At 41.8% G+C, this 13,605-nt stretch overlaps 1 protein-coding gene across 2 annotated transcripts in view; it reads right to left on the minus strand.

Moving 5' to 3' along the window:
* zfhx3b (zinc finger homeobox 3b) overlaps positions 1-13,605 on the minus strand; it is an 87,525-nt gene that overhangs the window by 26,081 nt on the left and 47,839 nt on the right. The window contains exon 5 of one of the 2 annotated variants that reach the window (XM_068595978.1): positions 656-763. The exons of the other annotated variant lie outside the window; for it this stretch is intronic. Coding sequence (XP_068452079.1) covers positions 656-763 — 108 coding nt within the window. The remainder of the gene's footprint in view (positions 1-655; positions 764-13,605) is intronic. 2 annotated transcript variants of the gene reach the window in all.

Below are 13,605 nucleotides of genomic sequence, written 5' to 3' on the forward strand. Positions count from 1 at the left end.
CAACAAACAGAGAGAAAAAGATTCCACACATGCATGCTAAACCATTTAGTTTGCTCAAAACGTTCAGGCCTAAAAGCTCCTCCCTTCATCTTAAGCCCGACCCCCTGCTTAAGATTCATCAACTACACCTGTCAATAAAAAAGTCAACAGATAACACCATCACGATCTGATAACATTAAACACAGGTAAGTGTTGTCTGTGTGTGTGTGTGTGTGTGTGTGTGTGTGTGTGTGTGTGTGTGTGTGTGCGTGTGCACACGCGTGTGTGTGTATTTGTGTGTGTGCGCAGCAAAGTTGAGAAAAGGGCATTGCTATCACATGTGCATGGCTCAACTGGAATTATAGATGCAGGCCCCTCTCTTTACATCACCTATTGAGCAAAGACAAAACATGGGTCACATGTCACCTAAACATATTATCTAAACTGGTAGTTTTTCCTAACTGTATCTGATGGGATTGAATGCCTGGAAACCTGCAGCATGAAAGTAGGGAGTATTTTAGAAAGTGTTTAATGCTTTAAAAGGCTCTCAGTATTTTGTTAAAATAGGTTTACTTAAATTAACAAGAGTCTGGTTGTTCAGCACCATTCAGGTGCAGGGCCACATGTTTCCTGTGAATAGTTTCCTAAATGTGTGTGGTGTAAATATTGGCCTTACCTGTCCCTTTGGTGAGCTCCTTCTCCCCCCCACTTTCTCTGTCTTTGGTTTGGTCCTCCTGGTCTGTGGTGGTCTCACTAGCAGCCTCCACATCCTCACTCAGCTCTCCTGAAGGGGGAGGGAGGATGGGATATGTAAATCACCACGCCATCAGAATTGGTGGAAGCACTTAAAGGGACGGCAGCGTTTTTTTTCTATAGGAGCTTGCAACAATTACATATGCTGACACACAGTTGCAAAGCTAGCAGACAAAGAGGGCAGAATCTGCTTTCTGTCCTGTGCTGTCTGATCATCACTGTGAAATTTGTTTTGAAAAGAATTATAAAATCAGAGTTATATCTTAGGGGAAGATTATTGGCAAATATGTTCAAGCATTATTATAATATTTTTTTTATAATGTTCTTATCATATTGTGATTATTATGTATGTATTGTATATTGTATTGGAAGTACAAACATTTATCCATGTATTCAAGGCAAAAAATATGGTTTGTAACTGGTAACTGTGGAAAAAAAACCTGACATATGGCTTGAAGTGGTCATATGGGGAAAGAAATGTAGCAGTATCCTTCAAAAAGAAGACTGTTTAGTCAACAGACCCTCATTTTTTTTTCTCACACATAAACGCAAACATTCATTACCGTCCTCCTGCAATCCGCTACTTTAGTTACATATACGAGTCTCCTTTGACTTATTCTATCTCGCTGTTGCAAAAAAAAAGAAAATCATAAATATTTAAAACTTTCAGAGCCACAATTCATTTTATTTTTATGCCAAGTCAAAGGCAGAAATCCCCTGTAACCACCTTAAAAGCCTCAGCTCGATATATCAGGCCATTTAGGAGCATTGAAGTCCAAACAATGGATATCCGATAACGCCATTTGTAAGTAACACACAGAGGAAAGATAGCAAAAACAGATAATAAAAAGGGCATCAATCTTGTTTATTTCCCTCCAGTGACCCCTGAACATCCCCTTTGCCTGTTAAGTTTGTTTAAAAGTAGTGGGACTTGCATGCAATAGCATTGATTTGACAACAGTAAACTAGGCCGCAGTCAATAGGCCCTATCAGTTATTACACACGTCAGCTAATTCTCAGCAAATGTACTTAAATGCTCTTTTGAAAATGCTTTTATGCTCAGGTCTCTACTCTATGAACTATTGATGTATTGACAATACTACAACAGCTACTGAAATATCCTGTTCAAGTATTCAGCCCTGCAGTCATCACACATCCAATCTTAGCACTCCACATCACTATCCACAGCCAAAACCACTTTTATGACGTTACATTATCCCCAACAGTCACTGTTTATCCTATCAGTGAAACATTGTATACATTGTATATGAAGTTTTATCATAGTGTTCTCAAACTCTGGTATGTATCATTATCACAGATACACTTTGAACGCTCATACATCTCTGAACCACATCAGATGGCTTTTCTTCCAAACCCGACCCTGATGGATTCAAGTCTTAATAGAATATTCAGAAATGTTTTCTTTTTCATTCTCTGCTGTGTATGTAAAATAAAATGTTCTCTGTAGGCCGAAAAAATATCTACAAAGTATCAACAACAAGCCTGCTATTTTTAAGTCACATGTAAAACGGTCTCGCCTGTTAAAGGTTGACTGAATACACACGAAGGCTACATAAATATACTAAGGCATTATGCATGCATATGGGGTTATTCAGTTTAAAAAAGATGAAAGTCAATGGAATTTGTATTACTGGCAGGACGGGAGCAATATCTTCCCTTTCCTGCTTGCTGATAGAAATGCTGTAGGACACAGCTTTCTGAGCCGAGTGATTGGTGCATGTATTGTGTTGTTACACATTAATGCTAAAAGCCGATCCTGTGATCCAATGATCCCGTGTTTAAACAAAAATATTTAAAAGGGATGACTGACTCCTTGTAAAAAAACATGTTTAGGTGTTCTCTGGATCCCACACACATGAATACATTTTATTCTTTTATTTTCGGCCATGTTTCTATTATGTTTCCAAGGCAACCCATGACTTCCATGCGGTGCAGCCCATCCCGTGCTGGTGAGGCGGATCTTAAACATTCCAAGAAAACCAGAGACCTCCTTCCTATACTCAGTCTCAAAATCCCATCTAACTCCTTCCTGCATAAATATCCACAACTGTGTGAGAAATAGGATATTGTACAGCTGGATAGGTGCTCAGATTACACAATAATCCCCAGGTAATTTTTTTCACCTTTTAAAAATGGAGCAAGGTGTCATTTCTCAGCTCTGTGACACTTGTGGTAATTCCCCTCCTACACATTAATACACACGTTGTGCTTAAACATTATTGTGATAGACAGCCAACATTCTAATTCTGTCTATCTTCTCTGTACCTACCCCCAACTTCCTGCATACCTACTGTACACGCTCACATGTGCACTGATATTTTTTCCTGTTTTCAAGATTTCTTTATTTAGATGTTTAATCAACGTATATGACACTTTTAGCACACGCGACACAGAGCATTGTCCATAATTTATGCAGAAATGCAGACATTTAATTCTAGGAGCAGTGTTGCATCTTTAAGTGGCAAATGGCTTTGCCTATTGCTCATCTCATCTCCAACGGTATTACAGAATGATTAAAGCTAGGCCGACCATAATTAATGAAAGGTCATGAGTGGCCTAAGAGTAGGATGCAATGAAAGAGACACTAAAACTGTAGCCAAAGATTAACTCTGAAAATAGAAACACTCAAAGCTATGGCAGCAGGCCATTTCTAACCCAAATCTGAGAGATGTTAAGGACAATAGCCTGAAGGTTGTCTTCTAATTAATTGTCTTCATTAACCATCCTAATACAATGATATGAAACAGTTCCATTAATCTAATCATGCAAGCTGAATAAGCCCATTGCCGACACAGAGATTACACTCATCTGTTCTGAGCATATACATATCAGCTTTGCTCTGCCATTCACTCGGTGGGGACAGTCCATGGGCTCTCTGTTCCAGCATCTCACACACAGACACGCGCAGACGTACGCTCACACGCGCTCACACACGCGCTCATGCACACACTATACACACACACTTGGCAGCCTTCCGCTCTTGTGATTTGCCAGTGAGTGCAGATGCTTAATCAGGCCCATAGGTGTCACTCTATACAAGCTGGGGGAGAGCAACTCGCTCACACACATTAATGAGGTGCAGGGGGGAAGGGGCCGAGCAGCAACAGACAGAAACACATGGAGCAGGGGAAAAGGGAAGAAATGTGTGGAGATGACAAAAGCAGATGCAAGAGGCGTCCGGTGAAGATGAGACACTAAAAACGGCAGGATTACCTTCAGATGCGAGAGAGCAGCCTTCCTTTCCCCTGAAGAGCAGTGATTACACTAATGCTAATCAGACTGACAAGCACAAACGGCCTAATAAATAATTGATAGTAACCACTGCACTTTCCAGTATTCCTTCCCAGACTGTAGAGAAGAGCAGGCGCAAGTAATAATAGTCACTGTAGATATCTTTCACTAGGTCAGGCTCCTCCTCCATCCTTGGCCTCAGCAGAATACACTGCTATGATGATAACTGCCTTTAACTGCCCAGAATTGCAGTCCTACCTGAAAATGGCTCAACTTGTCCTCAAACTGCAGTGACAGTCTGCTCTTTTTTTGTTGCATATATAGAGTATCTCAGTCAACAACACTGTCTTGTCTGTCTCTCTTGTCGTTTGTAAGTCCTGGAGAAACAGCAAGGAGGGTGAGCTGAGCGTCTCCCTCTCCTCGGCTCTTCAGTAGGGTTGAGCTCTGCTTTCTCTCTCAGCTCTTGTGTGGAGCTGTGTGTCTAAGCTCTCATTACTCTCATTATGATTATTGAGGCTGTTGTTATCATTTTAACAAGGTTTCACAGGATCGCACTGTAAATCAGAGAGGTGTGCTTCCTCCTGCTTTATCCGGGACTGGACAGCTTCCTTTTCTTTAATGCTGCACTGTCGGATAAAAAGCAATCTTATTTCACACTTCACAGACTCTATCTTTCTCCCCTACTTTAAAAAAAACCCCTCTTGTTCCCCCCATCATCCCTTGCACCCCTTACTTATATCAAAGTTGGCCTGACTCCGGACTAGAGGGTGCAAAATGAAAGTGACATGAGGGTACCATGGGACAATGAAACACAGGACCCATGCTGGGGGCTTTCATGCATTCTGCGCTCCTCATATCTGTACCTCCTTGCCCCATACACACGGCCCCCCTTTTTTAAGCACAACACACAGGAAAACACTGTGACCCCCAAGAAACCCCCTTTGCATCACACTCACTCACTCACTCACTCACTCACTCACTCACTCACTCCCTCACTCAAGCTACCTCCTTATGCCCTCATAAGCTACTTCTCATAAAACCACAACAGAGCAAAACACAATCACAAACTAGCCAGAGACAAGAAGGGCTTTTGCTTATGAACACCCAATAAATCACAACATGATACATGGCTATCAGTAACCATACAAGCCAGTGCACTATAAAAGCAAAAAGCTGAGTTAAAATGTGGACACATGTTATCTTGGCAAAAATGCTTTCTAAATAACACACTGATTTGTGTGTTCATCAACATAATGTATTCCAGATGTATTCATTTATATATATACTAAAACTTAGAGATGAATTCAAAAAAGCAAACAGTAATGTTTAAAATGAATGACAGTGTAGTAAAATACACATTATTGCACATCAGAATCAATGTAGGAAAATGTCAGAAAACGCATAAAAACACAAGACCTGCTACACAAAGACAAACACACACACACACCAAATGAAAGTGCATCTGCCGCTGTACTACTTTCTCACTCGTGCTCTCGTTCCCTCCCTCCCACACACTTTCAAATTTTGAAAGGAAATAAGAGTCGGCTACCTCAGCGCTGCTGGTCGGAGTAACGTGTTAGATTCCTGACCTGTCTATGGGAGGACTTGCTAGCCTCTCCCTGCTGGCCCTGCTGTGACCTCAGGATCTAAATGTGAATGAATACTTTGTGTCTCCATGGGGCTGAGGGCAGGAGGGGGAGAGGAGGAGGGTAGCAGAGGAAGAGATGGAGGAGGGGTCCGAGGTTAGGGTAGCTAATAACTAAAAAAACTTTAAACGGCAAGTTAATCACAAACAGCAGTGATAGCTCACACTGGCTTAGAACAATTTGAAGGCTTCCCCACCTCCTCCGCTCTCCAGGTGGTGCCTGCTCATCAAACCAGCCCAGTAGGTCTTCCACACAACACTTAATTTGATCCCTTTGCCCTTCAAAGTCCTGACCACTTTTACAGGACACTCACAGCATTCATGTCACAAAGAGTCGCACATATTAGGCATGTATTCTTTAACAGAAAGAAATACATTAATGTGAACGCTTTTTTGTGCTCTTGATACTCAGTAAGTTAGAAATCGTTATTAAGCACCATGTAATGTATTAAATACGTTCCCTAGCGTGTTATCTCATGGGAAATAATACTAATTAGAAATACTTCTTGTGATAATGGCATGTTTAGATACATTGCAAATAAAGTGGATAAAGTGAGTGCCGCTCTAGTTCTTTTCTCTTTGTGTTTTACTTGAGTGATGAAGGAGAGGAGGATCTAGGTTAATGTGGCTGCACAGGGAGTGAGCATTCAGGGACTGCTCACTCTTCTGTCCCCGCAGACACACATACACACACACTACACCTTGACTTCCTTGAATGTCCAAGATGATGACCGCTCGATTGTACATATTATGTCCACAATGAAAGATGCAGGCTGTACTTTTCCCTGCTAGGATGGTGGGTTAAAAGCCTGGATATGGGGCAAAAACATCACTGGGCAGTACTCTCCCATCTACTCTGCCTGAGGGACATTGTCCTGCACAAAGAGTCACTCTGCCTCTCTGCCACCCCCCGCCATGCATCTATGCTTTTTGTCTTTCACTGCGGCCTCCTCTTAAATCAACCTCCTTTTATTAATGCATCTTTTTCTTTTTCCTCCAGCTCACACGACAATGCCTTCACCTATTTGCAGCTATTCAAAGGGACAAAACCGAATTGGGGTGGGTTGACGGGAGTGTGGGGGTGGCTGAAGGGGTGTCTGAAAAGAGAGGGGGAAAAAACCATCCCCGCTGTCATGAAGGGCAATCACATCAACTCTGAAATATTCACCAGTGGGTTGGAAAATGCGATGGTACAGTTATGACAGGCGAACAGGCAACTCCCCCACTCTAGACCACAGTCCCCCGCCCCTCTCTCCATCAGGGCGGAAGCATGGTGGACACTCTGAATATGTATAACCCAGAAAATGTATTGATTTTTCATTTGGCAAAAAGGGACACAAAAATCACATAACCTGAAACTGTCACAGCTCTTTTGTTCATAGCTCATCTCTCCTGATGTTTGGCTTTTGCCACAAACTCTCTTTAATTACCAGGTACAGCGAGCTTCAGAGCCTATCTCCACAGAGACACAGCCACATACAGCCTGCTGGGCTTAACAAGACAGCACACATCTATTATATATGACATACACCCAGCAGCTTTTGTTTCATATCTGACTAATAAGCACACGGAATATGACTCTACCCATAGTTTGTTTTGTTATTATACACACAATATAGAGCAAAAATCTTTTTTGAAGAAACTCTTGAAAATTAAAAATAAAGCATGCCACATCAAAAAAAAAAGCACATTCATTTTAAATAGGAATGCTGGATAGACTCAGGATTTATTTGATGTGCTTTTTTGAATGGTTCTGCCTAACATGAAATCCTATTATCGATCTAGGTTTTCCCAGGTACAGGCAGGTGCTTGTATGTTTGTTTGAGTTTGCACACTTGTGTATGTGTGTGTGTGTCCATTAACAGGTACTTATCTGTTTATCTCTCCTTTTAGGCACTGCAGACCAGTACAGTGGACTGTCTGAAAAAGATCTCTGCCTGTCGATTTATTGAATGCACCATTTGCATACCTTTGTAGTGCATCCATCTGCCTGTGGACTGTTCTGTGGAGGTATTAGCTCAGAAAATCAATGTTGCCATGGTTGGCTGTATGTAGCGCCTACCTTGGCGCGTGTTAGGAGTCCGGCTCACAGCTCCCACACGGGTCCTATTTAAATGAGTCCTGCCAGCAGAAGCTTTCCTGCCAGTCCTTCAATCTTTATGAACTTAAAGTACACAAACACATTTCTTAGCATGCCCCGCCAGAGCCCGAGTGGGCTGGCTTGCCGTTCTCCTCGATGGTCATCCTGCTCCCATGTCTCCATCAACAGCTCAGACCTTAACCAGCTGTTTGTTTATGAAAGCGTACATTCAGATAAAACAGAATCTGACAAGGTTATGAATACCGATTTTTGCTAATCAATTTTATTCAAAATGTAGAGCAGTATTGATGTGTGTTCAACAGCCTGCTATGTTTAAGATGTTTCAGGATAGTTGAGATGAGAGGTGGAGGATGGTCGGCTGGTGTTTTATCTTATTTATCTGTTACGTTTGTTTTTACAGATTCACCTGGAGACAGTGTGTGGGGGGACCTCACTATGGATATTTTTTTTTTATAGTAGAAACAGCAGTGGATACACCGGGCAACTTTTCTTCGAACAACCACCCCGGCTGGTTGCTCATAGCTAATTGCTAAAGAAATCCAATGATTACATTGCACAGGCACTTTAAAACATCCATGAGAGTGCTACCACTTATTGAAAAAAAAACCTCTTGCTACCTCTATCCATTCAGTTTCTAATACAAATCAAACACAGGGAGCTTTCTTTCACCATTTGTCTTTCTTTCTGTTCCTCTTTGCATAGCCCATCCATTACTTTCACATGAAATATGAAAAGGCAATATCCTCTCTGTGTTTGTACTCAAGCGTAATGCGATTGTGTTGTCATTTATAGGAAATAATCGCAAACCTCTCTTTCATTTTCCAGTTCAAACAACCATGAAAAATTAGCCTTCAATGTCAGGGAGGACAACAAAGGGATGCACACAGACTATTGCTTCACCACTGCGCTTGACATTTCTCCTTAATAGGAAAACGGGTGGTTGTTTCTATCTTTCTTTTTCAATCTTTTAGTTTTCTAACCTTGTTTTTTTTCCCTAATTAAAAAGTTCTGCACTCAGATCTTTGTTAAATCTTTTGTGCGTCTTTATTCAGTGAGGAGGGTCTAGAAATGAGGAAGGGTCAGAGGGTCCCATGCACATTGCACCCTGCTCATTAGCACCCCTTTCCGCTAATGGCTACTGTTGGAGGGAGATGTCGCCAGACAACCACTACGGGGCCTAGGTCGCCGTGACTACCGTCCAGCAGCCTGATGGATAAATAATTCAAGGCCTATCAGACTCCCTGGCAGCCGAGTAGTCCCAAAAACACACACTTAGGACACAGCTTGTAAAGGCTTTCCTAACTGATCAGCATTTAGTCCTTACAAATGATGTACAGCCAGATGTCTGTACAAGACCCCACACAATTAGCCTTAACAGCGGATCTTTTAAATTTAGAGAAATCTTTATTTTTAGTGTGAGCTGCAAAGTAATGGTAATTGCTTTCTGTATTACTGCTATTAAAGGCTTAATAGGCAGGTTGTTTTCCACTGTAATTATGTAAAAAAAAATCAACCAACTTTGCAGTGCAATTATTGGAGATGTGTTTAACCAACTTAATGTTTTGCCTGCGACAAATGGAGAAACCGAACAAAACAGAATATCAATACTGCAAAGTGTATCGTAAGTATGTCAAATACTTATTATTTTAGTTTGTGAGCAAGAATAGTCGACAAGATCAAGACTAGATCACCTTTATTGCTAGTTGATAAACCTTTGATGTCTTCATATGCTATCATCAAGGCAGAAATGTCGATATTTATGTCTCAATCCAATCTGAAATGAAAATATTTACTCAGAGTCAGAGTCATATTTTTAGCACCTTTCTCTCGCGGTTATAAGGCATCAGTGTTGTACTCTTTTTGTTTTGACTTCTACTTTTTACTCTTAGGAGTGAAGAGGGGTTTATTTCATAACAAAATCCCATCTAGATGTCTATTCAAATGACTTACGGTTTTCCGAACATAATATACTTAATTCTTATTTGCATATACTTTTAAAACTGGATTTCAGCTGGCAGGCTTGTGATGCATATAATGAAATTTCCTTTCAAAAGGCTAATGAAAAAGACTCATCTCATGCAATTAGCTGCTCCTTTATTCACTTCTTGTAATGTATTAATTTATTATCACATAATTCTGGCTGCAGCATCATTTATTTATTTATTTGAGTATACACACACCTTAAAGCCTTAATTACAAAATAGACTTGGAGCCAGGTGATGGGATGCAATGGACCAACTCAACCATCATTTACTAGTTATCCCTTTTATCTCAGTGGTATATCCAGCCTATATTAATCTGAGCCTAATCAGTATGCCAAATTGCTTTAGGCTTTTAATTTTACCTGAGATTCAAAAATGCCTCGGAATAACACTTGACAGAGCACCCTGCATGACAGCTCCTTTTATTGCTGTAAAGGTTATTCAAATGACCGGTTCAGTTGCGCCTACCTTCGCGTGGTGGGTCAAATTGTACGTCTTTCTTACCACGGTTTAATTATTAGAAGATATATAAATATATACATATGTTCAAACAACATCAAACAATAAATGTTAAAGACGTGTGTGTGCAGTACACAAACTTGTCTTGATTCTTCATGAATATGTCATAATACTGTGAAAGTGGGCTGAAAGCTCCTAGAGGAGTGGAACCGCGCTGCCCGCTGTGCTGCTCTCCAGAGAAAGAGACTTGGAGTGATTACAGTCAAACACTGCTTCTCAGTTATCTTTGGCTCAGCCACAGGAGACGGAGAGGAAGAGACAGGCAAGGGAACAAAATGGAACTCATGATGTGGCTAAAACACAGGCTGGCTATTCTAAAATGACCAAAGTGACTAGTATGTTTGATACTGCTCTTGTAACTTCTACCCCATGTTTAACAAAATAAAATAATTAAAACCCACTGCATCCCAGTAGCAATCACTAAAGCCAAGAGATCATAGGATGAGCTGTCTGATGTCACCTAGCAGCAAGACAGCAGTTTACAACAAAGTACATTCTTCCCTAACACTGTCAAGAATAGCTCTGTAGGGGAAGATATATTATTAGAGACATTTCAAATGCCCTTGGATTCTGAAGTGGAGGCCAATTAAATGGCTTTGCAGCATCCATTTTGTGCCAAGTGAACAGGTATAAGAAGGAGGGGGATGGGGAAGATTTGATGGAAGCCGGGAGGCAGAGGGGAGAGAGCACTGGCAGGTACGTGTGATACCTGATCGGCTTATCAGCAGATTCCACTAAATGCAATTTTTTATTTTTGCATATTTGTGGAACATCACGATGACACAACATCACATAATTTAAGGTTACTCTTACAGGAAACACTTATGTTAATGTAGGATCACATCTGAAGCAATTGTAAAGTGTTTTTTCTACCCGCCTCCTCCTCAGTGCAGTGCTGACGGTGCAGGCATGGAAATGAGCAGGTTGGTCAGAGTTGGGGAGTTCGTAGCCTCGCTAAGGCATGGTCAGGGATTAACAACCCCTATAGAGACCAAGCCTGCTGCTAAATTGGTACTGTGCTATACCACATCACACATTTCTATTGTGCATGGCTGTAGTTGTTAGTGTTGCTGTTGTTTTTATAATACTGCTGTTATTGTCCTTGCTGCAGAAGACTCTTCTCACTCATTAGCCAGAGGTTGACGAGTTAGGGGTGAGAGCCCGGCAAGGTACAAAATTAATTATTCATCTCAGTGGTTGATGCTTGGGTGCTGCTACGGGGCCGAATGCAGCGACTCTAACTAGCAGACGTCTGTCCCTGGAGGACTGCCGGAAATAAATAATTGAAGAAAAAAAAAGTTATGCCATGGGTGTCAGTTACCAGGAGAAAACAAACACTAATCACCAAACTAATCCTTAAAACAAGTTGCCAACAAATAATATGTCTCTCTGTGGATGCATGGTCCCTCCCCTGTGTACTGATCCAACATCCCAAAGCTCAATCATGTCCTCAGTAGATCCTCCTTCTGGCTCATGGATGGGCCCAGATACGGCCCCCTCCTCTCCATTCAGCTATGGCTTTGGTTGGCTCCATGCAGCCAGGACCAGTGGCCTCCTGAGAAGGCTGTGATAAGAATTCATTTCTTCCTATTATGTGCTCTTGTCCACTGCCTCAGTTCATCAGTTCAGTGCAACCAAGTCAATGAAAGGGAATGTAATGAAGCAATCAGATGCAGCATGGTTCTCTGGACCCAGCACTTCATTTTATACTCCCAGACCCCAGCTCCCAGTGCAGGGTGTGCTTTGGGGTGTGTGCATGTGTGTGTGTATGTGTGTGTGTGTGTGTGTGTGTGTGTGTGTGTGTGTGTGTGTGTGTGTGTGTGTGTGTGTGTGTGTGTGTATACGGGTGGGGGGTGTCGAGGGTGAGAATGGACACAGTCTGCACAGAGGCATTAATTCAAGACCTTGTCTTTCATAGACTGGCGGATAAGCTGCTCTCACATGTGCTTCACACCAGGTCTGCTGTCTCCCGTGGATTCAGAGAATCGTCCATTTTTAGAGAGCCCTGTTAGTTTAACCAGGCTTCAACATTGCCACTAAACCAGACAGGTTTCTGCTGGACTCTATGCTCAGGTTACCAGTGAAGGTAATTTGATGGAGCTCTCTTTCTTCATCTCCCTCTGTCCGCATTGAACCTTTTCTCTCAATTGTCTCACCTGCCATTCCGTCTCTCTCATGCCTCGACCCCTTACATCTATTCCACATGTGGAAACTATTATAGAGAGTTTAGGAGAGGAATGTATGTGTTGAATCTTAATCAGTGCTAAAAGTTGAGGATTCTTGGTCTCCAATGTCTTTTAATGCTGTGAAAGTTTCATTTCAAATTAAGAAAGCCTTTTTGATCCACCTAATATTGTTTTCTCTCCCTGCAGGGCTCGAGATGGTTGGTGTTATCTTTGATCAGCCTACCTTCTTTATCCTCTCAAATATCACACACACACACACACACACACACACACACACACACACACACACACACACACACACACACACACACACACACACACACACACACACACACACAGTACAACACACATACAGTTGTAGTATTTTATGGTCTGTGCTAAGGAGTGGTAAAGGTTCAATGCTAAGAGGCTGTGGCTTGGTAAGGTTTCTGGCACTACTTAATCTTCTGCATGAAGAAGAGAAAAAGTCTGAAGAGGTCAAAACCTCAGTAACAATTGCAGTATTTGGAACAACTAAAGACATACATACAAAATAACACAGAATACAAACCCATAAAAAGCAATATTGATGCGTTCAAGTCGCTAACACGCCTAATGCAGAGACAAACTTGTAATCTTTATAGCTTTGAAACTAAAGGGTTTCCCCTTCATTCTTTCCATCTGTACCTAATTTTTCGCCCCCCACAGTTCACCTGTTGCCAACTTTGGCAGAAAGACCCTGCGGCTGGATTCTACCTGACAAGAGCTCCTTAACAAGCAGCAGTCATTAACCTCAGGAGCAGGCAGCTGCCATGTGATGAAGTGCACTCGGCCTGCTGCAGAAGGGCCCTATTGATCCAAGACATACTTGGTGCCTTCCTGGATGTTTATAATCAATATGCAAATGGCCCACGGCATTGATTCAATATTAATTTTCAATTAGGGAATTCTCGGGGGGTCCTGAGGGGTCAATACGGAACTATTCAGAGCAAAGGCTTGAGCAAGTTGCAGGCATTGACGTTCCTCTACCCGAGACAACTTACTTACTGTTTATTTAGCCTGCCCTGCTGTAAGTCCCGATTAAGACTTCGGATAATGGGCTGTGAGACAGATGGGCCTTCTGCACTTCTGCAACACCCATTACATAAACTGGATTTTGATGTAATTCAGTTTCTTCTTTTGTCAAGTCTGTTTTGTACTCAAGTATAA

The sequence above is a fragment of the Clinocottus analis genome, unplaced genomic scaffold (assembly GCF_023055335.1).
Source record: "Clinocottus analis isolate CAN_PGR_092001 unplaced genomic scaffold, fCliAna1.0.p SCAF_33, whole genome shotgun sequence".
In the NCBI taxonomy this organism is placed as follows: domain Eukaryota; kingdom Metazoa; phylum Chordata; class Actinopteri; order Perciformes; family Cottidae; genus Clinocottus; species Clinocottus analis.